The sequence below is a fragment of the Diplotaxodon limnothrissa genome, linkage group LG20, assembly GCF_057381915.1.
Source record: "Diplotaxodon limnothrissa isolate DT_005_m linkage group LG20, D_limnothrissa_male_GT1.1, whole genome shotgun sequence".
Classification (NCBI taxonomy): Eukaryota; Metazoa; Chordata; class Actinopteri; order Cichliformes; family Cichlidae; genus Diplotaxodon; species Diplotaxodon limnothrissa.
The window spans coordinates 25,655,455-25,681,779 of NC_140615.1; the positions used below are offsets into that span (position 1 = coordinate 25,655,455).

Consider the following 26,325-nt stretch of genomic DNA (forward strand, 5'->3'; position numbering starts at 1 on the left):
GTGAGGGCAGCATAAGAGTAATAGTTCAAACAGAAACCTAAACTGGACATAAACTAAGGAAACGCTATGGCTGGAGATACAGAACACAGGGGGTGGTAACACAGACGACGCGACACAGACTACATGAAACACAGAGACTAAATACACAAGAGGGATGATCAGGGGAAGTGGCCACACATGGGAACACAGCTGACACAGATAAACATAACAAGACATGGCAGGAGTAAACAACACTGACGGGAGACTGTCAAAGTAAAACAGGAAGTACACAGGTGCAAACAGGAGGAGAGAGAGAGCACGGGCATAGTGGGCTGGGGAAACATGGAATGAAACAAGGAGGGGAGATGAGGGCTCACAGATACATAGAGGGGCACACAGGGGATAAAAGTCACAAGGGGAAGTCAAATAAGGAACACCACAACAGGACAACTTAGGAAACATGGCCTAAATAAGGAACGAAATACAAAAATACAAGAAACTAAGAATACTGGGCCCACATGGCCCAGGACCATGACAGTGACAACAGTCTCTCTGCAGAATAGCTCCCCAACCACTTAACTCATTTGTTCTGATTTTTAATTATCTTATGTGTGGGTCAGTTCAAGGATGAACTTGAGTCCAGTGGACGTCATACATGTTTCTCCTGCTGGGGTATAACACAAGTTGCCTACCAGGCGTTCTGGATGAGATCATATCACTGACCCATGAAAAAAAAATTGTAGCTGACTCATGCACTAATCTAAGTTGTGCAACCACATTTAAATGGGCTGTCAAGGACTTGGATGCGCTGTTTCCTTGGATTCTGTGATCCATGCACTGTAAAGAAGTCACAAAGACGTAAAGCAGAGTAGTTATTCTGAACTGTGTACTAGATGAGACATAAAGATTTCATTTGAGCAGGACATACATATAAGAACCTGGGAGGTCACACAAGAGTGTGACTTGTGCAAATGTACCTGCATTTGATTATAATAAGCAGAGAATACTAATAATAGGGCAACTGTCTCATCCATGTCATTGATTAGTCAAGGGAGGGCCCTGAAACAAAGTGGCCACTTGCCCATCCGCTTGGCTGATCAGTCTATTCACCAAACCAGGCAGCTTTTGTTTGTTTTTATTCCTAAAGTGACTCTGTGATTCCTTAAGTTTAAACTGGAAAAAACAACAACAGCGAAAACGTAGAAAAGATAGAATTCACAGAGGAGTCCTTTTTTATCCCGTCTGAAAAATTTAAGCTGTAATACACTTACAGCTTTCTCTAAAACCCCATTGAAAAAGATCACAGACAACATGTGATGTCTATAATGCTGGTATGAGCTTTGCTTGTGAGTAAACGTGTTAATCTGGCTGCTAAGGTACAGGATTTCAAGGTGAATTGTGCAATACCTACAAAACAAAGAACAAACGTGATGTTTAAATCGTCCTTATATTCATATAAGACCACATCATACTCGGCACTGTTTTTTCATTGTCGTCATTGGATTGCATTTCCAAACAGGCTTACACAACCTCAACTTCCTTAATTTTTTTCCTCGCAAAGCACATTTTAGCGTTGTCATTTCTTGTACTTTGGCTGAATCATTATGCTCAAAAGGAAGCTGAAAAAGCTGGGAAAAGGTGGAAATAATTCTATAGCAGTCTGTCCCGCCCTTCCCCAAAAAAGAGAGCGGAGGCGCTCCCATCCAAAGAGTGAGCCCGAACTTTACGCACAACTGTTGCTCAGAAGCACACCAGCGCTGCAAGATCCTGGAACGCGAGGTAAGCACTTTTAGAAATAAAACTGAAAAAGTACTTGCAAACATGAGTTTCTTTTGATTTTCACTTAGATCTCATGAAACATGACGTGAGCATATGAACAGACGCTTAAATTAAACTGTGTATTGCACAGTCTAATTACAGCTAATATTAGTTTAAGTGTTTTGGACTGCCGTTTCTTGTTCTGACCGGATAATTTGATGAATGAATTAAAGCATCGGTTATGTAATCTTTATGTGCGGCTCTGTGACTGAGACGTTCAGTCAAGGCACCTCTAAGGCGGGGTGTTGCTCATCACAAATGATTGTAAATGATTTGGAAGTTTGTGCTTTGCTTTAATAGGTGTGACACTCTGTTTTATCAACCATCAGGGAAACGTTTAAATTATGACAAGTCAGCGCGTTTGCTTCTGCGCAGAGGGCAAAAGCGGTTTTTACAAGTTTTTGCGTGCACGCGCGCGTGTCTCGGTGGGCACAAGGGTAAAGGTCAACTTTTGGCTACTGCGTTGGCAAAACACACAGATTGAAATGCTTTGCAGGACATTTTCTGAGCCGAACCGAACCTGAGCCGAACACACCGGCCCACAGACTATTTTTCAACATTATGATTTCCTTATCAGTGGTCCTTTCCATGTTTAACTTACCATTTCACTTACTATGGGTTTTATAGACAAACAGGCAGAAGCTTTAGTACTTTTAGGGCTGAGTTCAACACTGCTAAAGCACCACAACAGAGTGCTGGTTAGAGGCTGTAAGATCTGGTAAAATGATTTTGCAGCAGGAGCACAAAGACATCATTGATTCTTTAAATGGAGCTGCAAAGCACTTTGTTGTTCTGCCTGTGCCTGAATTATGAAAAGAAGACATGGCAACAGATGTCACATTATTGACCTGGAATCCATTGTGATTACATCTAGACTTCATTTTATTACCTTGGCGTAGATGCATTTCATATTTTTTGAATAGTTACTCAACGTTACATGAAAACAAACTTACAACAAGATTTATGTTTAGATAGCATCGAACCCAAGTCAGGTGTTTATCCTTAAGAAAAAGTCACCTTTGAGCATACACTCTTACGTACCCTCTACAGCAGCTCTTCACTGGGTGGGGATCTGCTCCACAATGTTGCTGGTGCAAACGTGATAAATGGCCTGCATTTGTATAGCGCTTTTCTAGTCCCAAAGGACCCCAAAGCGCTTCACACTACATTCAGTCATTCACCCATTCACACACTGGCAATGGCAAGCTACATTGTAGCCACAGCTGCCCTGGGGCGCACTGACAGAGGTGAGGCTGCCCGGAGGCAGCCTGGGATCGAACCACCGACCTTCTGATTAGTGGCTGACCTGCTCTGCCACCTGAGCTACAGCCAGAATAAGCTTCAGGAAGAACTCTGTTTAAGTTAGAAACATTTCAGCAGGAAATCGCTTAAGACAAGTTTGTCATGCAGAACAGTTTTGGGCTATTCTCTAATTTTAAAATCATACTGTTTAGTAGGAAATGTCACATAAGTGTTTTGCGCTTGGCACTAGAGCAAGCAGAGAGGAAAAACAGGAAAAGTAAAATAGAAACCACCTGGTTTTCAGTATGCTCTCTGATCTGAAGTCACATCACTTTTCTCACAGGATCAGGCTTGACACACTCTGACTGCATCTTGCCACTCTGTCTCTGCACTGTATTGTATACAAAGAAAAGGCTCCAGATCTTTAATGAAAAACATTTATAGCTCCTGTATAATTCTTTGTATAGATCAACGTGTCTGATGTACTTAAAATATTAATTCAGTGTAGGCAGCAGCAAGAGCACAGTTTGCTGAAAACAATTATTATGGAAAGATATCAGCAAGTGACTCGGTCAACATATCCACCATAATCTAGGGATGCAGACAGGACTTTTAAGAATATACTACATGCATTCAGACACTCAGATGACAGATTTTTGAATACTGAACTATTGTATTGTATGAAGGGTGTTTTTGTTATTGAACAACATTTTTTTTTCAAGCACTGAGAAATGTAGCTGGCGTATTATTGTTTATATTTCCCTCAACATCACCGTTTGCCAAATTTCCATGTGCAATCAAAATATAAACCACAGCTTTCACCCTCCCTGGTGCCAAAACATTAAGCATGGAAAATATGTACATCTGGCATGTTGTCAAATGAAAACAGACAGGTCATTAAGTGAAAAATATGCTTCTGATAATAGCTGTGAAATTTATATCAATAATCACTGTTTACTTTTACAGGCTAAAGAATGCAAACATCCTTGTCATTTGGAGGCTTATTTTGAAGAAGTGAATACAAAAAAAAAATCGAAAATGAACATGCAAAGAGCAACATTGTTTCTATGTTCGATGATTTTGTACGTGGACGTCTGTCTAAGCCAGAGAGACTGCACAGGCGTGGACTGTCCTGTTCTCCAGAACTGCATCGAAAATGTTTTAGAAAAAGGTGCTTGCTGTCCTAAATGTATACAAAACGGCTGCACCTGTGAGGGCTACCAGTACTATGACTGTGTGAAAGCAGGCTTCAGGGATGGGAAAGTCCCAGAGGGGAAATCTTACTTTGTGGATTTCGGAAGTACCGAGTGCTCCTGTCCTCAGGGAGGAGGGAAGATAAGCTGTCATTTCATTCCATGCCCTGAAATTTCCCCCAACTGCATTGACATTTTACAACCTGCAGATGGATGTCTGCAGTGTGGTCGTATTGGCTGTGCCCATGGCAACAAGAAGTATAAAGCGGGGCACTCCTTTCAGATAGATCATTGCCAAGTTTGCCACTGTCCAGATGAAGGTGGAAGGTTAATGTGCTCACCCATCCCTGGCTGTGACCACCGCAGTGTTAATAAGCCCATGTCGGTAACAACTACAGAGAACAACAATCCTTTGAGAGACTTTCGAGGCAATCGCAACAGCCAACAAACGAGTCTTGCAGAACCATTTTCCAAGCTGGTGAGGGAAAACACTCTACCGCTGTACAAGCAGGACCCACCCAGTTTTGGCACAGAGGATTATGACTATACTCTGGCAGAGCCAACATCTTCCACTATCCAAAATCTGGCCCAACCACTGGAATCTACTACATTACCACCAGCTTACCCAGAGTCAAGCTCCACTAGCCTCAGCTCTCATGATGAAAGGAGACACAGGCTACAAGAAGAAAGCCCAAACACACAAAGGAGCACAGAGGATGAGGTTACTCATAATATGGATCCAACTACCACAGGAGGTGAAAACAAAACATCATCACCAAAGGCAACTACTGCCACACAGATAGTGACCACCGGGCACCACAGGCCACAACAGGAAACTGGAGAAAGACCCATGAAACATGGCAGTCACAGAAACAGAGCGGGCCAGGATACTCTAAGAGACACAGCACGCACTGCGCGTACCAACAGCCGGCCCTTTGGCCACAACAGACAAAGTCATGGCGACCCCCGTTCTGTCTCCAACAAAGGACATGAAAAGGCAGTGGAGCACAGGCAGCTGATTGGTAAAGAGGAACGACAGTTATACCCTACAGTTCAATTCAGTCCCACTAGAAGAGCTCCAGTCAGGATGAGAGAGGAAGGCGAGGAGCATCAAAGACAACCTCAAACACTCAGCAGCTATCAGACTCGAGATGCTGAGGCCTACACAGAAAGTAAGTTAACATATAACGCACAGTTTTAAGTAATCCTAACCTTAACCTGATAAATCAAAGCATCCCTACTTGTGTGAATTTTCATTGAAGGTATTGAATTTAAAACAAATCTGAAACATGAAATGTTTTTGATGCATTCAAGGCCTGCTTCAAAATAAATCACACCGTGATGATGTACTGATGTACTCTTTCAAAGGAAATCTCCATTTCCTTCTCTCACATCCTCTCTCTTTTCAGGAGGAATTTATAATCACTCTATTTTATCTGGCAGGGATCCAGGAAAAACAATTGTTCGTGGAAAGATTGTTCTCCCAAGATATCATTTATCTACCTTACTCAGAAGGGAAAATTACTATATCTAGTATATATTCATTTTCATACATTCACATTAAGAAAATGCTATTTTTATTTCTCTAGAGGTTTCTAAACAGCAACAAAGAGTAAGCCAGGCACTGCTTTAAACAAAAAATGATTACATCATAATGCTTCGAATAAGTCTGTGTCTCATATTTTCCCTGCTTTGCTCCAGTGAGACCACACCACTTGCTTAAATCCTTCATGTGTTTATTAGCATATTCTCTAACAGATCAGTTCCCCTTCGGTGCATATACTGCTGGTCAGAGTACTGGATAGAAAGCAGACGATGAAGTTTGTCAAAGGCAAGTTACACAGCACTAGGAATATGTGAAGTTAGTTTACATATATGCAATAAATCAAAAAAATAATTACAATTTAATAATCCAAATTTATATTGCTTTGAGTTTAGTGAAGAATTTCATTTCAGGAAAACCTACTTTTTACACGCTTTATGGCTTTAAGGCACTGGTGGGTTCACTATATTATAGATCTCCTATATGAGGTGGGTGAACTAAATTATAAATGCCTAAAAGGGGAGAAGCTTTTAAAAAATCTTACTTATTCCTGGTGTTTTGTCCAGCAAACTGCCATTGAAAGGTGTGTAGTTAAGCTACTTTCCAACTCTATGATTTATTGTTGAGACCTGTCAGAACCAATTTTTCCTTTCAGCGCCTGGCCCCTACAGGTATGCACAATATATGCAGAATGCATCTATGTGGTTTTTCTGTTGGAGCGCACTTCAAGAACTAACTGTAAAGCTCATGTACAGAGAGGTTACTTTATTTGTATCCATAGGTAGTCTGGTGTCCAGGATGTGAGTCGTCTATCCTTACATTGAAATTTTTAAGACACTACAGACAGAAGATAAACATAATGCAACACAGCTGAAAGTCTAAGTGGGCATAGTATTTCACCAGCAATAAGGAGCTCGAACTAACTGGTCTGGCTACTCAGTTTGCATGATGGAATGAAGTGAGAGTTCACTGGACTGGACTAAAGGAAGACGTCCAGTTTGGTGACACTTCAAGCACAAGCTGTCATGGTCCTGGGCCATGTTGGCCCAGTGTTCTTAGTTTTCTTGTATGTTTGTATTTTGTTCCTTGCTTAGGCCATGTTTTCTGAGTTGCCCTGTTGTGTTGTTCCCTAAGTGTTTTCCCTTCATGGCTTTTACCCCCTGTGTGCCCCTCTGTGTATCTGTGAGCCCTCGTCTCTCCTTATGTTTTATTCCATGTTTCCCCTGCCCATTATGTCTAAGTTCTCCCCGTGCTCTCTCTTCCCCCGTGTGCCCTCTATGTATTTATGAGCCCTCGTCTCCCTTTGTGGTTGTTTCATGTTTTCCCAGCCCGTTATGTCTGTGTTTTCCCCGTGCTCTCTCTCCTCCGGTCTGAACCTCTGTGCACTTCCTGTTTACTTTGTGACTCTCACGCCCGTACATGTCATGTTCAGTTCACCCCGCCCTGTCTCGTTATGATTATCAGTGTCACCTGTGTTCCCCGTGTGTTCCCACTTTCCTCGTTAACCCTCTGTGTATTTCTGTCTGCGTCTCCCTCTGTTCAGCGTGACGTCGTCCCTCATGTTGTGTGGATCTCCCTGTGCCTTCCTGCGAATGTTAGTTTACTTTTTCCCAGTTAGTTCTGTATTTCCTGTATTCTGCCGTGCCAGCATTAAAGCTGTGTTCTTTAAGTTCATCCCCGTGTCTGTGAGTTTTGCATTTGGGTCCTCCTCCTGCTTGCCACACAGCGATCCATGACACAAGCAGGAAAAATCCCAGCTGATAAGAGTCCTGACTAATGCCTTTTTATCAGTGCAATTATCTGAAGATGCCAAAGTTATTTAGACAGCAAAAGAGAAAACATAAATAACAAGAACACGGACATTTTTCACAAAACATAAATGAGTTGCCTTTGCTGCGGCCCAAGACAAATGTGTTTGTGCTTTTCTTCAGTCAATAACTCCTGCTCATTTGCCTTTTTTCCTTCCCAGACAGATCCAGAATGTGCTCAGAAGGAGGGTGGAATTGTTTAGACTGTTTAAATGCGGGGCTAACCTGGTTTAGGATTTCTTGGGGGTTGTACCTGTGTGCAGCATAATACCCATCTGATGAATGAGCCTACTGTTATGGCTTGATTGCCAGGCGCTGCTGCTTCTCCCTCATGAGTCCATGTGATTACCCATCTCTCACGAGGATGCTGGTTTCCCAGTAATCTTCCCAGTAATCACTCCATCTGAAGCGCACCTCTGCACAAATTTACTCTCACTAACTTTCGTTCCTGCTGTACCAAACACAAACCACAAAACAAAACAAAACGGGAACTGTGGATAAGGCACAAGAGTAAAGGACGAAGAAATATAAGAGGTGAAGTGAAATAACGTGGAGTAGTGCTTGTTTTTGCCAACAAAACTGTCACAACATCTTGCATGTGGGCATGGGGAAGGGAAATGTATAATTTTCCTTAGGATAAAAGGCGGGTGAAATCCAGAATTGGCTACGTGAGAGTTCATTCCAACTTCTGTAAAGATCAGTTTGAAGAAGATAATTAATCTAAGTATCTTTCAGTTCATTTAATTTTGGCTTGTCTCCCATACGCATCATCCGCTTACTAAAAAACCGCCTGAGCCTCATGTCACCCATGATTATAAATATATTTTTAAAAAAATTCCAGATGCTGGAAACCACTCATAAAACTCACCCACAGCATAAGTAAAGCGAGATTGGTGATAAATTGTAGAAAAATAACAGGTTTGTGTCTTGCACCCATTTGCAGTTCTGTCATAAACATATACGCATATGAACAAATACATGTAATCCAAGAAGTAATTGACTATTTCACCTCCAGTCCATACATTCTTTTACACAAAATATTTCATTTATACTTTAATGCAGAAACAGAATTACTTCTAATGGGACTTTTAAAAATTGAAAAGCACAAATTAGGTATGAATTATTCCCTGCTGTTATTTCTATGTGTCAGGTCCAAAGATTTCCTCAGGCAAAACATGGCTAAATTTCCTGTGTTATGGCTTGTGAACATAACTTGGAATCCATAAGGCTCCATGAGGGAGGGGAAAGTAGGTTCAAATTACAAGACGGTGGAAAATAATTTGATAGAGGTATGCTGAGGAATGTACACTGATGCAGATGTTGTTTATAACTCAAAATACACAAAAATGTGTGGGCTGTGATGATGGGTGTTAACACTGGGAAACATTAGGAAGCTATAATTCAAAGTAATTCAATGCAGCAAATAGTGGCAACCCTGGAAAGTGTGTATTAATGTTTCACTCAGATTATTTTACCACAAGGAGGTGTAATTGGATTGGGGTTTACTGTGCAAAACTATCAAACAATGTGACAACCCTTCAGGGCTTCCATGACTACAAGTCTGTGAGCCAATAATCGTGGGATTATTGGCTCACAGTCTCGGGGGAAATTAAGGCCAAAGTTGCAAATAATTGAAACCTGAAATGTCTGTTTTGGAAATGAAATCATAGCATGCGAGTCATCCCTGTTATGTCACGGCCAGCTGTTCTTGGATAGCGACTGTGTGTTTCAAAAGACACGATATCTCTGCAAGTACTCGTGTAGAAGTGGGGAAGAACATTGTGTCACCTCCTCGGGTGCTTAACCCCAACCTACGCACACACACACACACACATCTCCTCATGCTTTTAAGCTTTCAGCCTAAATCATCTGGCATGTTCAGCCTCATGAGTTTGCATGTCGGCGACCTTTGGCATGCGCTGTTTTTCCTCAGTGCTGGTCCTGATCTCTTCAGCCCACCTGTCCAAGTGCACAAAAGAAGAGACACGCGAGCCTTGATTAGTGGCAGCGCACTGCTTTATGACACCTCCAGACATGTTGAGAGTTGCCCATTTTGGTTGTTATTGTAGCTTCATATTTTCAGAGGGTGTGATGTCACCAGTTCTGGATTTAGACAAAAGTGAAGCATCTGGTGTTAATGTTACTTTAATGGACAGATTTAATGACAAGCCTAGAACAGAGAGATGACGCTAAGCCACCTTTCAAGTGCATCTTGAATCGCTGTCGTGGAAGCACAATAATTAGCTTAGTTAATTATTGCACAGCTGAATGGAAAATGTTTCTACACAGGCTTAATTATAAGGACTGTCAGAGAGAAAGGAAGAGACTTGGTTTGACTAGATACATGTTTGGCTGATATAGTTTATCATTGTTTTTGCCCCCAGTAGCTATTTTCATGAAACATAATCTCCTACAGACGCAAAATCCTTTTGAAACATGATGATGAGCTGTATGTATACATCCTGCATTTTGATTTGACATGTGGAATTTATGCTTGTTTGTTACAAGTGGAGTGATTCCACTTGGAGAAAATGAATAGGAGGCATAAGGAGAGGGTGAATAATTACGTTCCCTGTCGTTCTCTGTCTTTTAATATACTTCCAGAAAGGTTCAAAAGGACTTGTTTACCTGCACGGCGTACATACAGATACTGTAGTTGTGTATCAAAGAGGCATCATGCCTTTCAAGGTTTAGATTTCCTCATTTTTAAACCCTTAAATTATGCAGACTGCAGCATTCACTCACTCCGCTATGAGTAATTGCTTGGGCCTTATTACACAGGTAGGTCAGAGAGAAATAGTTCAATGAAAATAAGTGAACATGGAAGTTAAAAAGCTAAAGTGGCTTCAGGCATGCTTGATTTCTCTTCAGAGCATCATCTCTTTAGAAAAGACTTTTGCTTGGTCTTTCCTCTCTATGATCCCTGCCCTTACTTATGGCTGATTTTCCAAACGACCATACTGCAAGAAACCAATTAGAGCTCTCTGAGAGGGGTTTTTAAAAAAATCTTTAAAAATAAAATAAATCATTTTTACCATGCTCTAGTATCCTCTGCTTTGTTTCAGACTTAACTGAATTGTCTCCAAAACACAGAATGGATTACTACTTAATCTCGCACAGAAGACGAAGGCTAACTTTCATCACCACCGATGAAATGTTAACACAAGTTGCTTTGACTTAAATATATCGTCAAGTATTGAATAGAGTGGGTAGCAGCATTTTTTTTTGTCTCAATTTGAACGTAAATTGGATAAGAACATGTTATTTGCAAAATTAGGGTTAACTGGATGAGTAAAAAAGGAAAACATAGCCATTGCTAGGTGTAAATTTTATGATATTTATAATCTTGCAAGGTGTGACAAGCTGAGAAGACATAAATGCAAAGAGGTTTGTCTTGTACAGTAGTGCAGGGGCCACAAATCAGCACAGGAATGCGCTTCCCTGTTATTCAGGAAACACATATAAGCTCTTTTTTTCCTCTGTAAACCGAATCATGTGTTTTTGCTCTGTCTGCTCTCAGCTTAAAATGAAGTGCTAATATATTATCCCTTTATTCTGATCCAGCAGTCATCAACCTGGATTTTACAAAAAAAAGAACAGTTTTACTCTGAAGCTAATTTTATAGAGTCTGGGGTTTCCTACTTTTTGTTGCCATTTAAAGTGAGAGCAGAGTCAAGGAGTCTGAAAAGAAAAGAAATGCACACACACACACACACACACACACACACACACACACACACACACACACACACACACACACACACACACACACACTGTAATTGCTATTCTCAGCGTGCAGTCACCGAATCCAGCAAACTCTGTCCCGCAGGAGATGAGATTTGATTGTATTTCAGATATCAATAACCACATTTTTACAGCATCTCGCTGACGGGATTCTTAGATAAAAATGATGTACAATTAGAATCCAGCGATATGCATGATGTCAACATTATTTTATGTGGCTTGAAACCCTGGCACACTGAGTAGGATAAATCTGTATCTTGGTGTTTGTGTTTTATTACAGTGTCTGCCAAGGAGCAGCTGAAAACCTGCTGTGAGACAGGGGCGAAATGGGCTTCGGCTAATGGTCACTGTAACAACATGGAACCACCCGCAAAAGATATCCACTCGATGTGCTTGTAAGGGCATTATTACGTAACACCGATCTACTTCACTGAACATATCAGAAGAATATATTTCTCACCTCATTAAAGGCCACAAAAGACATAATGACAAAGTAATTTTCACATTTCGTTACAACGAGGTGTTTTCTTGCATGATTAATCACATTTTAGCTCACTTTTCTTTGGTGTTGCTGAATGATTCTCAGAGCTAAATATTAAGATTTTCATTTCAGTTTCTCCATCTAATAGAATTCACAGAAACCTGGAAACACAGTCCTGTCAGCTCTGTGGTAACACTCTCTGGAAGAATTGTTGCCGTTGGAAGGCCACAGTTGCAGTCCAGACATTTCTGCAGTCATTTCTCATGTGTGCTTTTCTCTGTCAGGACTGCCCAACAACAGTGTTGCCTCGGTTCCCTGAGAGAAAGTCGGTGCTTGGCTGGAGTGAATGCAGCCAGAGCAGGAAATATGTGCAGAGAAGATGCCAGCAATAAATGTGGGATTGATTATTACAAGGCAAGTATATGTGACCAGGTAACCTGGCAAACACAGTTCAGCACGGCATTTGCCAGTATTTTATTTTATTGTAGATGTCCTCTGAGATTTACTGGTGTTGTGCCAAATCCTTTTTATTTAATGATCCTATTTAATCTAGACACTAATTTAGGGCCTCAGATTCCCACAGTCTTGCAAACTTTATTATCTTCACAGCAGCCCTAGGCTATTGGACATGTCAGATTTTGATTCTATGAAACTGTGTGAACATGGTGTCATAATTAAAGATGTCAAAAAAGCAGCAGGGCAGGAGAGACATTGAGGCAATCAGTGAGGTCCATTCGCGATGACTGCGTAACCATTATATGTCCAGATGCCCAAAGTAACTCATTTGCTACCTGACCTGTTGAAGGAAATCAGCCCATCTGTTCAGAGGCACATGAGCAGCGTGAGGCCATTACTGGCACTGTACAGGTGTTAAATATTGGCTTTCACCACCTTTTTGAGGAACCCCTGTAGTTTTAGTAATATTATTCCATCTACAAGCACGCTACATCACAGCAATCATTACTTCAGTTTTATGTTTCCCCATAGTCCCGGGCACTTGCAGCAGTAATCTTGCTGAGAGCTAGAGGGAAAACGAGTAAGAGCCCACACACAAGGGGAGAGCTGCCCCAAATTCAGACTTGTAACTACTAAAGATCAATCCAACAAGATGAAAAGCTTGTGGCTCTGTGAATTTCTTGCACAGCAGTACTCTTGGCTAAATGCTAACAGGAGTCTGTTAATATGCTTACAATAATAAAAGTCTTCAAAGAATTTAGAAATGAGTATTTAACACAAATACATCTGAGGCTAAGGGAATCTAATTCATTTTCACGGTGTGAGAAAACTATCTGACTTGATGATGGCACAAGAGGAAAGGTTAAGGGATATTTATCTGGAGGGGAACATAAATCTGTGTATGAAATTTTAGGATTAGCATTAATTTTAGGACCAGTTCTCTGAAACTAGCCCATAAATAGCAACAGTAGCAACAGAGGAATAGTCAGGAACATTCAGGTGACTGCCAACATTACAAGTATACACTCACTACTCACATCCTGCCAGTAACAGGTCAGACCCCCTTTTTGCTGTCAAAACCACCCTAATCCTTTGTGGCATAAATTGAAGAACTTGCTGAAGATATTTAGTCTATGTTGTCATGGCAGGATCACACAGTCGCTTCAGATTTGTCCACTGCATATCTATGATGCCAATCTGCTGCTCCATCACATCCTTAAGGTGCTTTATTGGATTGAGATGTGATCGCTATGGAAACCAATTTGATTGTAGTGAGCTCATTGTCATGTTCAAGAAAGCAGTTTGAGATGACTTGAGCTTTCTGACATGGTGTGTTACTCTGCTGGATGCAGACGTTAGAAGATGAGTAGACAGTCATCTGCAACATTACTCTGGTACACGGTGGTGTTTAAACTATGTTCAGATGGTGTGAAGTGTGAAAACATTGCCCACACCATTTCACCACCCCTGGCGTGAACTGTTGATGCAAGGCAGGATGGATCCATCATTTCGTGATTTTTACACAAAATTCTGACACAACATCTGAATAACGCAGGAGAAACTGTGACTCATCAGGCTGGGCAATATTTTTCCAATCTTCTATTGTCCATTGAGTCCGTGTGAACTGTAGGCTCAGTTTCCTGTTCTAAGCTGACAGGAGTAACACCCAGTGTGATTTTAATTTTGCTGTATGTTCAGAGATGTTCTTCTGCAATACTTGGTTGTAACAAGTGGTTGAGTTACTATTCCCTTCCTACACCTTGAAGCAGGCTGCTCTCATCTGACCTCTGGCATCAGCAATGCATTTTTTGTTCAGATAACTGCTGCTCACTGGATATTTTCTCTTTTTCAGACCAGTTTCTGTAAACCCTAGAAATAGTTGTGTGGGAAATTCCCAGCAGATCAGCAGTTTCTGAAATAATCAGACCAGCCTGTCAGTGCTAATACCACATCCAAAATCACTTAAATCACCTTCTACATCATTCTGGTGCTCAGTTTGAACTTCATGTCCACTTGCTGCCATGTGATTGGCTAATTATATGTTTGTGTTAATGAGCAGTTGAACAAATTAACCTAAAGAAATGGCCAATGAGTGTCTTTATCCTCTGGAAACCATTAATCAGGTCTCTGCAAAACAAATCCACAAAGTACAGCACAAATCTCGATATATTTTACTATAATTTAGAGCTACTGGCACTATGAAGAGTCAAGGGAAAATATGTAAGATTAATTATATAGGCAGCAAGCATGCCCACCAAGTTTCTGGAAATGAGTCCCATTTCAAACATTTGACTAAAAAAACAATTTGCAGAGCTACTAGAGGAGATGTCAGGGTCTCATTAAAAGCACAAAACATTATCCTCAGGGACCATACTCTGTAAAAAAAAAAAAATTAGATTAATAAAAAAATGTAATTTCCCTGTTTGGCAATGCAGCTGACCTACCAGTTGAAATATTAAAACTGCCATCATTAGACCCACATTGCCGGGAGAACAAATCATGAATATGGGATGGACCACAGTATGTTTTGTTTTTCACAAAGTGGGTTTTAGACTTGTTTCCATGCTACTTTCAAAACTTACATAAACCCCAACTTCACGTTCAAAGGCTGTTTGTGTGAATTGCAGGAGTGCTGCACTTGCTGCTCCCTTGGGCTGCAGTTTCGCAGTGAGGGGCATCGCTGCGAAGCCCACCACTTCCTGGATTTTCACTGCAGACACATCTTTCTAACCTGCTGCGAGGGGGAGGAGGGGAGGACTGTGAATCAAGATGGCCGGCACACTATCAGAGAAAGGCCTCCTTTGAACTTTACTCCACCACCAAAAAAAGGTATTCTGAACAAATATTGACATGCATGAATTCACATTGTGAAAGGCATGCTGCAGGTTGAAAGCAGGAATATTAATGGGAATCCGGCAGTGCCTGGCACCAGTTTTAAAAACAAACCAGGTCATTTTATTTTATCAATCTTTTTTATCAACATGGTATTTCTTCAATATTGAGAAAGAAACCGGCTGAAAGAAACATATAATAACCAAATGTAATATAATTATAAGAGATTTAGTGTGTACCTGCTTGCACTGTATTCATTTCTATTCTAGTAAAACACTGTTATTGGAAGTTACCATACACTGATTTTCTTTGGCTGCTATAGGTTGACAGACGTTCAGTCCATTGCATGGCTAAATCTTCAGCATAATTAGAAATACAGCACGTGTTTTGGTGGATTTTATTCATCTTGCACTGGATTGATTTTCATAATAGCCCACCGATGAACTTGTTTGGGATGCGAACGGTGTCATATGTGACTGTTGGTCATGGTCCTGGGTCGTTGACCCAGCGTTTTGTGTTTCATTTTGGATTCATCTTGTGTTTTGTGTTAATTCTTATTTTGTATTAGTGCTTTGGGTTTGGTTCTTGTGTTTAGCGCTTTATTGTTCTCCCTCCTGTGCTCTGTTCGTGTCCCTGAGTTTGTCTTTGTGAATTTCCTGTTTTACTTTGAAGGTCTGTGTCTGTTATCACTGTGTCAGCTTGTGTCTTCCTGTCGTCTTGTGAATTAGGATCAGCTGTGCTCCCCTCCTGTGTGCCATTACCTGATTGCCTTGTGTGTGTGTATATATAGTGGGTGTCAGTCTGTGATCCTTGTTGGTTTGTCTGTGTTGCGCCGTGTTAGTCAGCTTTTCGCCTCCCCTCTCTGCCCTGCGTTCTTCGTGTCATCTCTGTGTATCTCCCGCTGACCTTATGTTTCCAGGTTTGTTTATTAGTTTTTCCCAGTTTAGGTTTATGTTCTGTTCTGCCCTCACCTTAGTTATTGTTCACTGTAAATAAAACTCGCTCGCACCTCCGCCGCTGTCTGCGACTTGCGTCCTCATTCACTCCACCACACGACAGCTGCCCCAGCCGTCACACTTTTGTCCTGTGCAGTCAGCCCTGCAAAAATAAACTAATAAAATAAATCCCCCTTACTACTATGTTCCATGTAAATATTGCAGGTAATTAACAGGTTTTGTCCTTGATGATATGCCATGACTTGTGAGAGTAACAGCTGTTCTCTCCTTGTGCTGTAGTATCGGACAGCCCGTATCGTAGAGAGGCCTTCTCCATTGGTCAAGACCAGAATGGGGAGAATGCGGTGGAGAGTCCTGTTGAGGTGGAGGATATGGATGAGTGCCTCATATATGAGGGCAACATCTGCCACCACATCTGTGTTAACACAATAGGCTCCTTCCGGTGTGAGTGTAACCCCGGGTATGTGTTGCAAGAGGACGCCTTCTCTTGCGTGCAAGGTAAGTAAAGATCACCAATCTTTTTCTGTCACACTAAATACCACAAGACCTTTCTAGCGATAGCAACACATGGGGAAAAGGCTCTCTCTGCCATTTGTTTTTTTAAAGCAATGATTTACAGTCTGCATGCATCCCAGAGAGAGCCCATTTATCTACACATTCACTGTGTATTATTTTCCTGGCCTATTGAGTTCCTTCCTGTCTGCAAGGCCTGATAGTGCCTAATAATAATTATTCTATTCATACAACATCCCTTTCCTGACTGACAGCAATGGCCAATTAGTCACATCTCTGCTGTCGTCAAATGGGATTTAGCGAAAGTTTTTCCACGCTGTTTGAAATGTTTGTTTTTTTCAAGACAAAAGTGAAGATCTGCTCAGATTCACAGTTCAGGAGTATTTTTAGATAAGACTGCAACGTACCGGCCTTTAATCAACACTAGCTTTTACCAACAGAAGCCTGTCTCAACAGGATACTAATGCTAGAGCTCTCAGCAAATTACAGTGAGCAATGGGCCTCACTGATAAAACCAAATGTTTGTCTGCAGGCAGTGTTTTTTCCTGTCTCACCTATATTGCTATTACAACTTTCATCCGTAGCCACTAGCCTCATATCATCCTAAAACGCAGGTATTGCACAACATCTAAGTCTCGAAGACCTTTGTAGATGGAAAGGTGGAATTTGTGATTACAGAGTAATTCCTCGCTTTTGTCTTGACATTACTCATGTTTGTGCAGAGGCGGTGGATGAGGAGAACAGACTGCAGGAGGTTGACAGAGCAGCAGTGGAACCCACCTCTCCACTTCCGTCGTCAGTCCTACTCGACCCCTGTGAAGGTTAGAAATGCAGTGCTTGATAAATGGAGAGAGAGAGCTGCAGATCTGGCGGCTCATAGTGAGCACGCTCATTCATCTGGAGACCGGAACATCCACCTTAATGCCGCTGAATATAACTCTCCCTTTCCATCACATGTGATTGTGCTGCAAATGTCAAACACAAGTGGCATTTTGGTGTTAGTAATTCATTCTTCATATCATAATGAGTGCCATGTCACATTTTGTTGCTCTTGTTTGGTTTCCATGACACCAGGGTGGAGGTCCACCACACTGTGAGCCAATAGTATGAAATTGAATATGACCAGGTCAGCAATCAACCTGGAAACCTGGAAGAAAATAAGCAAACGGCATTACAGTAAACAGAGTGTTTCCCCCCCCCCCCCCTCCAACACAAGCGCTCCACTGTTTCTGCTGAAGTAGTGCTGTGTGTAATGATAATGCAGTGCATTTCATTTGACCTGACTACACGGCATTATTTTCAGGAAACAACATCTGTGAGCAACAGTGCACTCCAGTGGGCGGACAGCCCCGATGCTCCTGCTCGCCAGGATTCTCTTTGAGAGCTGACGGACGCTCGTGTGAAGGTAAGGAAGTAAAATGTTGAAATAATGCAGAAAACCTTTGAAGAAGTGAAAGCGGCTTGCATTTGCAGCACTCATTTAAGTCTTCTTCTTGAGCTCGCAGACATTTGGTTCCATTTGAGAAGTTTCTTGGCAAGACTGTCTGCCACTGTTTTGTCTCTTCCGCTCATCAGCACCTCTAGATTTGCAGAGGAGATACAGCCCTTAATCCCTTTCACTTTTAGCCACCAACTGGAAAAGAAAAAGAAAACATAAGTGGAGAAGTTTTGATTTTCCAAAGGGATTATCCCAACTATCCATGCATTATCAGAATATAGCTTAGCAGCTGCATACCATACCTCTTATTTACATTCAGAATGGACTTTTTATCCTTTTTATCCTGAGTCTGATCAGCTACTGCACTATGTGTGTAAGCTCTTTCCCTCGGGATCTGTCTTTAAGCTATAACCATTGGTCTGTTCTCTACTTGGCAGCAGCAAACTGTGACAGCAGCTCACTGTGGCAACAAATTTCTCATTGTGTGGATTTTATACCCAGTGGTCTTACTCCTGATCTTTCTCTTGGAGGAGGGTCTGACCTGTCTCTTTAGTCTGCGTCAAACTGCTGATTGTCAGATACCAGACAAAGACATTTTTTTTCTCCCCACATCTTGTCTGGTTTCTCTAAATCTGTGCATCTTCTCATTGTTTATTCTCTTTCTTCACACTCTCACATTTGTCCTGATTCTTTTCTTTTCAAAATCCAGACACAAATGAGTGTTTGTCTCCACATGCCTGCCAGCTGAATGAGCACTGCATGAATACTGCAGGGAGTTATGTCTGTCAGAGACTGATCACCTGTCCGCCTGGATACCAGATCAACAATGACATTTGTGAAGGTACACTACACCTTATCAGCATTAACCAGCATCAATGTATTTACTTACATCCACAGTGAATATATTGTAAATGGCAGCAAGGGAGTATGTGAACTACTGTGTTATTACAATGTAATGAAACTGCACTGTTCCAGTGTTTATAAGCCTTATGAGTATTCGCCCTTCACCTTAAAATCACCCTGTAATTATGACATTTTAAGCACACAGTAAGCTTGAATAACAAAAAAACCCCAAAACAACAAAACATGAAGAATCTACCTTTTTCTATAGTATTTCTTGCTGCTAACTGTATGAAGAGCTTCCAGGCTCAAGGGTGGGTGGTGCCCAACTTTGGTATGAAATAGTAAACCTCCCTATGCGTCTCATTATTTCCATGCACCATAAATTGGGCCTGTGCAGTGGTCTCCTTCATAAAGCACCAGCAGTGTTCAGGAAGAAGGGCCTCTAAGATCAGTATTAGTAGCATTTGAAACTGCAGATGGATTTCGAGCAAGGACAGTCAGCTAATCCGCATTCCTTGTGAATGTAAAGGATCTTCAGTCGGGCAAAACGAGCATTTAAGAAGAAAGTAAGCCTCCAAACAGATCATTGGCTCTGAAGTAACAACATTATCCAAAGCGGGTTGGGAGCAATCAGACCAGCAAAATTAATGATAGTCTGTCAAAAGCACACAGACCTTTTCTTTCTTTTAATTTGTCACACAATGTGCCAAGAATGTGGCTGTTTCACCCTAGGTAAGATAATGCAAAAACGTCTTTATGCCGTGCTACTTATTCCAACTTAATGTCTTACCACGAATGCTATAATGAAACACTCATTTAGCCTCCTCACACAAATGAAGCACATTCAGCCTTCAAAAAGAAACAAATGCTTTCTTCCCTCATCTGGGAAGTGAATGACTCAGTTAAGACCAGAAAATTAATTGTGCAATCTTGCATTAGTGCTCGCTGTCTTGCCGTTGATTTTGAAAATCTTGGTTCGTGATGAGCAAATAAAGACTTTTCCCATTATCAAATACAAAGCACTCGATTGCGCATTTGTAGCTGCAAACAGAGACAGCTAGCAGCAAATGTAGCATGATTTTCTGTAGTGCAAATTATTTTAATATTAGGAGATTAAAAACATATGTAGCCCACAGCTAACCCAGCGTTCCACTGCAAAAATTACATTTCTCATTTTCAGCACCCAGAGCAGGATGGGGAGAATAAAACTAGAAAACATTAACAAGAATTTGTCAAAATAACTTTTTTAAAATGTGACCTCTGAACATGGCTGCATTACCTAACTCTGCAGTATTTAGTAGTATTGTTTTTAATTTTTAAGTGAAACACTGAGAAAACTGACTGGTTAAATCGTCTCTCGCAGCAGCATGCGGAGTCTTTGACCTTTCAAGGTTCCTTGATCCCTCTGACTTCACTGCGAGGGGAAATCACTACCAGTCTCTCACACATTTATCCTGCTTCCTGCTTTTTCTCTGTCTTTCTGTTGGTGTCAGGCTCACTCAGCTTCTTGCTGAGTCTGCCAGGTTTGTGTCAGGAGCGAGATGCTCAATCACTATCTGCTGTTTAGAGACCTACCCTGTGTCTGCAGGGCTGCCAGAACTAGTTTAGGCCTCTGTACAACATTTGCAGTGGTGAAATACTGCACACCTACTTGAAAACACAAGACTACTGTGAACGTTTTCATGCACAGACATACACAAACACATCAGTATTTTCTTTTTTTAAAATATTTTGAGAGTATGATTTCCCTCCAGCTTTGCTTCACACCGTGGCAGCAGATGTGAAAAGCTGATTTTCAGCAGGTAAATCTTTGAGTAGACAGGTGTTGTGAGACTCTCGGGGAATATAACGCGGTGTTCACTCATGCAATGCACAGGAGACTTGTGTTGGTTTGACTAGATGTGCTAATCAGGTTAATATACCTGAAAGGTCTTTTGTCCATGACAGCTTTTTAGTATACATATGATTTCCAAGTTGTAATTACTTCTTTTAGCCTTGACTTAGAGTGCTTTATGATGAATGAACAGCAGCAAAAGTCAAACACTCGATCTGCTGTTTAACCAGAGTGCCATCCAGTGGTAAAATGTGCTATTACATCTTCTCTCCATTAAACCCTCTCTTCTCCCACAGACATCAATGAGTGTGCGCAGAGAACCCATAACTGTGGAGATGGCTTTGAGTGTGTGAATACAGAGGGCTCTTTCAGATGCAACCCCAAAACTCGATGTCCTGTGGGCTTTAGCCACAACATGCAGGGCAGGTGTGTAGGTAAGAGAAACCAAAAAATGTCCTTGCTAGACCTGCAGCGCTTTGTTCACTGTGTTTTCTCGGTTACAGGTGTAATAGAAATTTTTTTATTTATTACAAAAAGTGAGCAAAAGATATAATTTCATACAACATTCCTACATGTACAGAGACACATATCATCAGTTTCACCTTTTTCTCTTATGTTTTGTCCAACTCCAAAATGATCAATATTGCTGCAGATTTTAATCACATATTTGTCTTTGGATATGTTTTTATTTTGCTTTATTTTTTCCATTTGTTTCAAAACAAGATCCTCTGCCTCAGACTAGTTGTAAAGACCTTTTTCCTCAATATTCTGCTTATATATTTTTTTTTATTTTTATTTTGATTGAGTTCTACTACTAATAAGATGAATAAACATATGAACAAAATAAAACTAAATGAACAAAACTTGGGTTAAAATCGGGGAGTTGCTCAAACAGAAGATGGTCCAAAAATTCAGAAAGACAAATCCAAATACTGACAACAAGGATGCAAGGAAACTAAATCCAAAACACAGGAACATGGGGTAAAGACCAGCCAGGGAATGCTGGCAACACAGACTGACAAAAGATAATCAGAAGACGTGAGCCATAAATATGTAGAGAACTTAAACGGGTAAAACTAAACAAAGGATGCCAAGGAAAAAGAGACACACAGAGAGAAGTCATTAAAATTGGCAAACCATAACAATTTTTTTCATCGTTTGTTTTTTCTTTTTTTTCCTTTTAAAGAGATTTCTTATCTTGTTTCCAAACAAATGAGTGAATCCGGGCAGATGCACCAACAGAAATTCCTCCACAGGTGAATCATAGTGCGGGAAGATGCACGGTTGTTTGTCATGCAGGTGAATCAGCAGGTCTGCAGTGACAGAGGGGTTAAATGCCACACAGACATGAGATCAGAGAAGTTGCTGTTAGGGGCTGCAAAGGGTGGATAAAAGCCAATCCTATGTCCTCCTCCAGTACAAACTGATGCTGTGGAATTAGCCCCCAGGGGCAGGAACTGAGGCATGTCGAGGCAGAAGACGCCGCTATAAAAGGAGCGTGAAAGAAATGCTCTGAGAAATGAGAAAATGGAGAAAATTTCTGACACACACACGCACACACATACACACACACAAAACAACAACAAAGTTATCCAGAGGAATGCAACTGTGTGATGTGTGGTTGCTTTGATATCACAGCTGTACAGTGTGGCTAAAAAGCTGCACTCTGGTCTCAGGACCCTTGTCTTTGTGCCTTTGGGGCTTTCCTCTTCTCCTGCCTTTCTTAAAACGTATCTTCCTCCCCCCTGTGGTGTCCGCAATGCCAGACGTTGACGAGTGTGGTGCTTTGACCCAGCCGTGCAGTCCAGGATTTAACTGCATCAACACAATGGGATCCTACATTTGCAACAGAAAGATAACATGTAGCCGTGGCTATCATGCTAGTCCTGATGGGTCCAGATGTGTTGGTAAGATTCGTATTGAAACGCATCGTAAACAAACAACCCTACATGTGCAGACTTAAGGTCAAAATCAACATGTCTTGTATGCGTGTCTTGTTTAAACAAATGCTATTCATGAATATAATTTCTGCCTTTTTTCCTTTTTTTGGTTTATAAATGATGCCTTTTTTAGATGTGGATGAATGTCAGAGCAACGTACATCGATGTGGAGAAGGCCAGCTGTGCCACAATTTACCTGGCTCGTATCGTTGTGAATGCCGAACAGGCTATCAGTATGATTCATTCAGAAGGATGTGTGTAGGTATGAAGGACATTACATATGTAATCTGAAGAAAAAGTTCCTGTTTTTCCTTGTGCCACTGTACAGCAATCCCTCTGGTTTGGCTGCCTCTTCTTCTCCCCCTATTTATTATTCTGTTGTGGGAGAGCTGCTGCTGTTTCCCAGCCTCTGCTGTTGGCCTCTGCCGCTGAGCTACCCATCACGTCTCCTGCAGCAGAGGACTTTGTCCCACCCCGGCTTATCCTGCCACTGCTCCCTCTGTTCGGGACTCACTGTGTTGTGACTCTCATAATAATGGACTCTGCTCGTGTGTTTAGACTATCAGCAGACAGATGGTCCCCTCACATCGCACTCTCGTTAACATGCACGCAAGCACACACAGGCACGTACGTATTTGTGCAGGACAACAAAACTGCACATGCCTGGTTGCGTGCACGCACTTGCACACATGGATGCAAACTCACAAACACAAAGTGCACTCACCTAAGTATGATGATGATGCTGCCTCTTTCTTTCAGATATAAACGAGTGTTGGAGCTACCGAGGCCGTCTGTGTGCCCAGACCTGTGAGAACACCCCAGGCTCCTATGAGTGCTCTTGTACCTCTGGTTTCCGCTTATCTGGTGATGGCAAGAACTGTGAAGGTGTGTATGTGTTAATGTCTGCCTGTACGGGTGTGTTTGCATCAGTCTGTGCATGCTGACACATGTCACTGTAGATTTTTGTGCATTTGTGCATAAAAATATGTGTTCTTGTGTATTTATTGAGACACCATGCTTGTATGCATTGATAGACAGGCTGTAAGGCTGAGCTGATGTGAAAGCTGGGCACAGCACAACATGTGCTGGTTAGCTGCATTAGTGTATTGTACTGTGTATCATGCCATGCCTTCAAGCTGGAACCATTAAAACCATAATTGGCTTCATAACAACATCTTGTTTATATGTTGGGATAAAAACATTGAAACTGCTTTGATCAAGTCAGTTGTGACAGTAATGAGCTCTAACCTCTAATCCCCAGATGTGAATGAGTGTCTGGCCAACCTATGCAGTCAGGAGTGTGCCAACGTCTATGGTTCCTACCAGTGCTACTGCAGACAAGGCTACTACCTTAAGGAGGATGGCCACACCTGTGAAGGTGCAGTATGCTCTATTACACATTGCAAGCACCGTGTTTATACAAAACGTTTGTTTAGACAAGTTTATATATCAATTTGACATGATTTATTCTCCTTGTCATGCAGACATTGATGAATGCTCCCAAAGCATTGGCCATCTGTGCACCTATAAGTGTGTGAATATTCCAGGCAGTTACAAGTGTGCTTGCCCTGACTATGGGTATACCATGTCTCCAAATGGACGATCTTGCAGAGGTGAATAGCTCTCCACAACATGCATGCGCTCACTGTACTGCAGCCGCCTCAGAGCAAGTGTGCCCCATCGAGCTTCGCCCTGAAACTGACTTTAAAAATGGCTCAGCACCCACTTACATAGCATACACTAATGGTTCTGCTCAGATAAATATAATTGTTGGTTGGTGCAGTAATTACACAGCCTGTAAAACTTTATTGGCCTAAAAATCTTGTCAAACTAATTCGATTTTTTGCTTGAATAGTCTTTTTTCCCCACAAGGACATTTTTTTCCCTCCATTACCCTGTGACTAACCAAGTCGGTGACTAAACCAGCTCTTGTGCATAAACTGTCTGTTTTAGATATCGATGAGTGTGCCACAGGGGCCAATAACTGCTCCTTAGCTGAGACCTGCTACAACATTCAAGGAGGGTACCGCTGCCTTTCTTTTAGCTGTTCGGCAAACTACCGAAAAGTGTCTGACACGTAAGTCAAAACATGCCTTAAAGAATTCTATTCATTTGGTCTTTGTAAAAATTTACAGTGTCTATGGTTTTTTTGGGTGGGCCGGGTGGGAGGGGAGGTCATAGGCAGTTGCATAATTTTAGGAAGGATCACTTCAACTGTTGAAAAATCAGCTCAGCACAAATAACCCCTCTCAGTCAGAAGGTCATCATTATAATTTTCAATTTTTTCTGTTCAGTTTTTTCTACTCTAGGCTGTGTATGATGTCACTTGGATGGCATATCCCTACTTTGATCAGTTCAGGTGCACAGGTCTGGTTGTGAGCGTTTGAAGCCCAGCCTGTCTTTTGTTTAAACCTTCTGTGTGTGAAGGATAACCAATTAGAAGAATTATACCTTAAACACAGGGTGTCCTGTAAGTCAAAATGACTTGTTTGAATGAACAAATGCACAACACAAAGTACAGAATAAATATAGAATAATTTTGAAATGTAGTTTGTTTTTTTTTTTTACCTGTCACAAATTCAGATATGGAGCTACATTGGCAAAGCAGAGCCAGTGTGCATTTAAAACAATGTGTCTTAAAGTCATTTTGAAGTGTCTTGCTATTGGAAGGTGATAAAGCTGCTGTATAAAAAAAGGTTTCCTTTCTTTCTCCCTCATAGGCGCTGTGAGCGAATCAGCTGTCCTAACTACCTGGAGTGTCAAAACTCTCCTCTAAGAATCACCTACTACTACCTCAGCTTCCAATCCAACATCATCATCCCTGCTCAGATCTTCCGCATCGGACCCTCTCCTGTCTATTCCGGAGACAACATCATTGTCAGTATCACAAGCGGAAATGAGGAAAACTACTTCAGCACAAGGAAGTTGAATGCCTACACGGGTGCCGTGTTCTTAAACCGCCAAGTTCAGGGTCCCAGGGATTTCCTAATCAACGTAGAGATGAAGCTATGGAGACAAGGGACATTTACCACCTTCCATGCAAGGATATACGTCTTCATCACAGGCAACTTACTTTAACAGCTGGAATTGTGCTGTGGCCAATATGGACCTTTAAGCAATTCCTTAGGACTCATCTTTAGCGCTGTTTAACAATACCACTGTCACTAATGTCCAGCAGAAGTTATTATTAAAGCATGGCTATAGAAATTATGGAAAGAAGCTTTCTACTTTGTGCCACTTAAAAATTACATCTTTTCAAAAAATATTCAAAGTCTTAGTCAGAAACAACACATTTGGGGATATGAAATATTTAAATATCACAAAAATGACGCTTTCTGCAAAATCATAGACAATGACCAAGCTTCTGCCACTTTTTATATATCCACTTTCGGCTGATATCATTGCGTTTAATGGCAATTTGTAGGTTTATAGCATTGATAAAAATGATTTGTGAACAGCTGTCCCATTTCTTTTACTGTGTACTGCTGCTTTTGTTCTGTCTTTGATGCATATGCAAAATATATTTAATCCTACATTGTATGTTACATTTTTATATCTCTGTACCTCTCAGACATATTATGGATGGATGTATCATATTTTTTATGCTAAACCCATAAACAACAAAGTATTTTAGTAAAATATTTAAAAACCATGGTTTGGTGAGTACTGGTCTATTTGTATTTGCAAAGGTGAGTGTTGTTTGCA

The 26,325-nt window shown here is 41.3% G+C and overlaps 1 protein-coding gene across 1 annotated transcript; it reads left to right on the forward strand.

Annotated features, from left to right (window-relative positions):
• The first annotated feature begins 1,701 nt into the window (after positions 1–1,701).
• Positions 1,702–25,912, forward strand: LOC146611013 (fibulin-2-like). The gene is made up of 17 exons (XM_085344493.1): positions 1,702–1,758; positions 4,006–5,404; positions 11,608–11,722; positions 12,093–12,222; positions 14,892–15,093; positions 16,332–16,550; positions 17,288–17,386; positions 17,869–17,970; positions 18,713–18,844; positions 20,977–21,114; positions 22,447–22,587; positions 22,754–22,882; positions 23,380–23,505; positions 23,882–23,998; positions 24,105–24,233; positions 24,574–24,697; positions 25,341–25,912. Exons 2-17 carry the CDS (start codon positions 4,078–4,080, stop codon positions 25,696–25,698), a joined length of 3,588 nt encoding a protein of 1,195 aa, XP_085200619.1. The 5' UTR covers positions 1,702–1,758; positions 4,006–4,077; the 3' UTR covers positions 25,699–25,912.
• Positions 25,913–26,325: the final 413 nt, after the last annotated feature.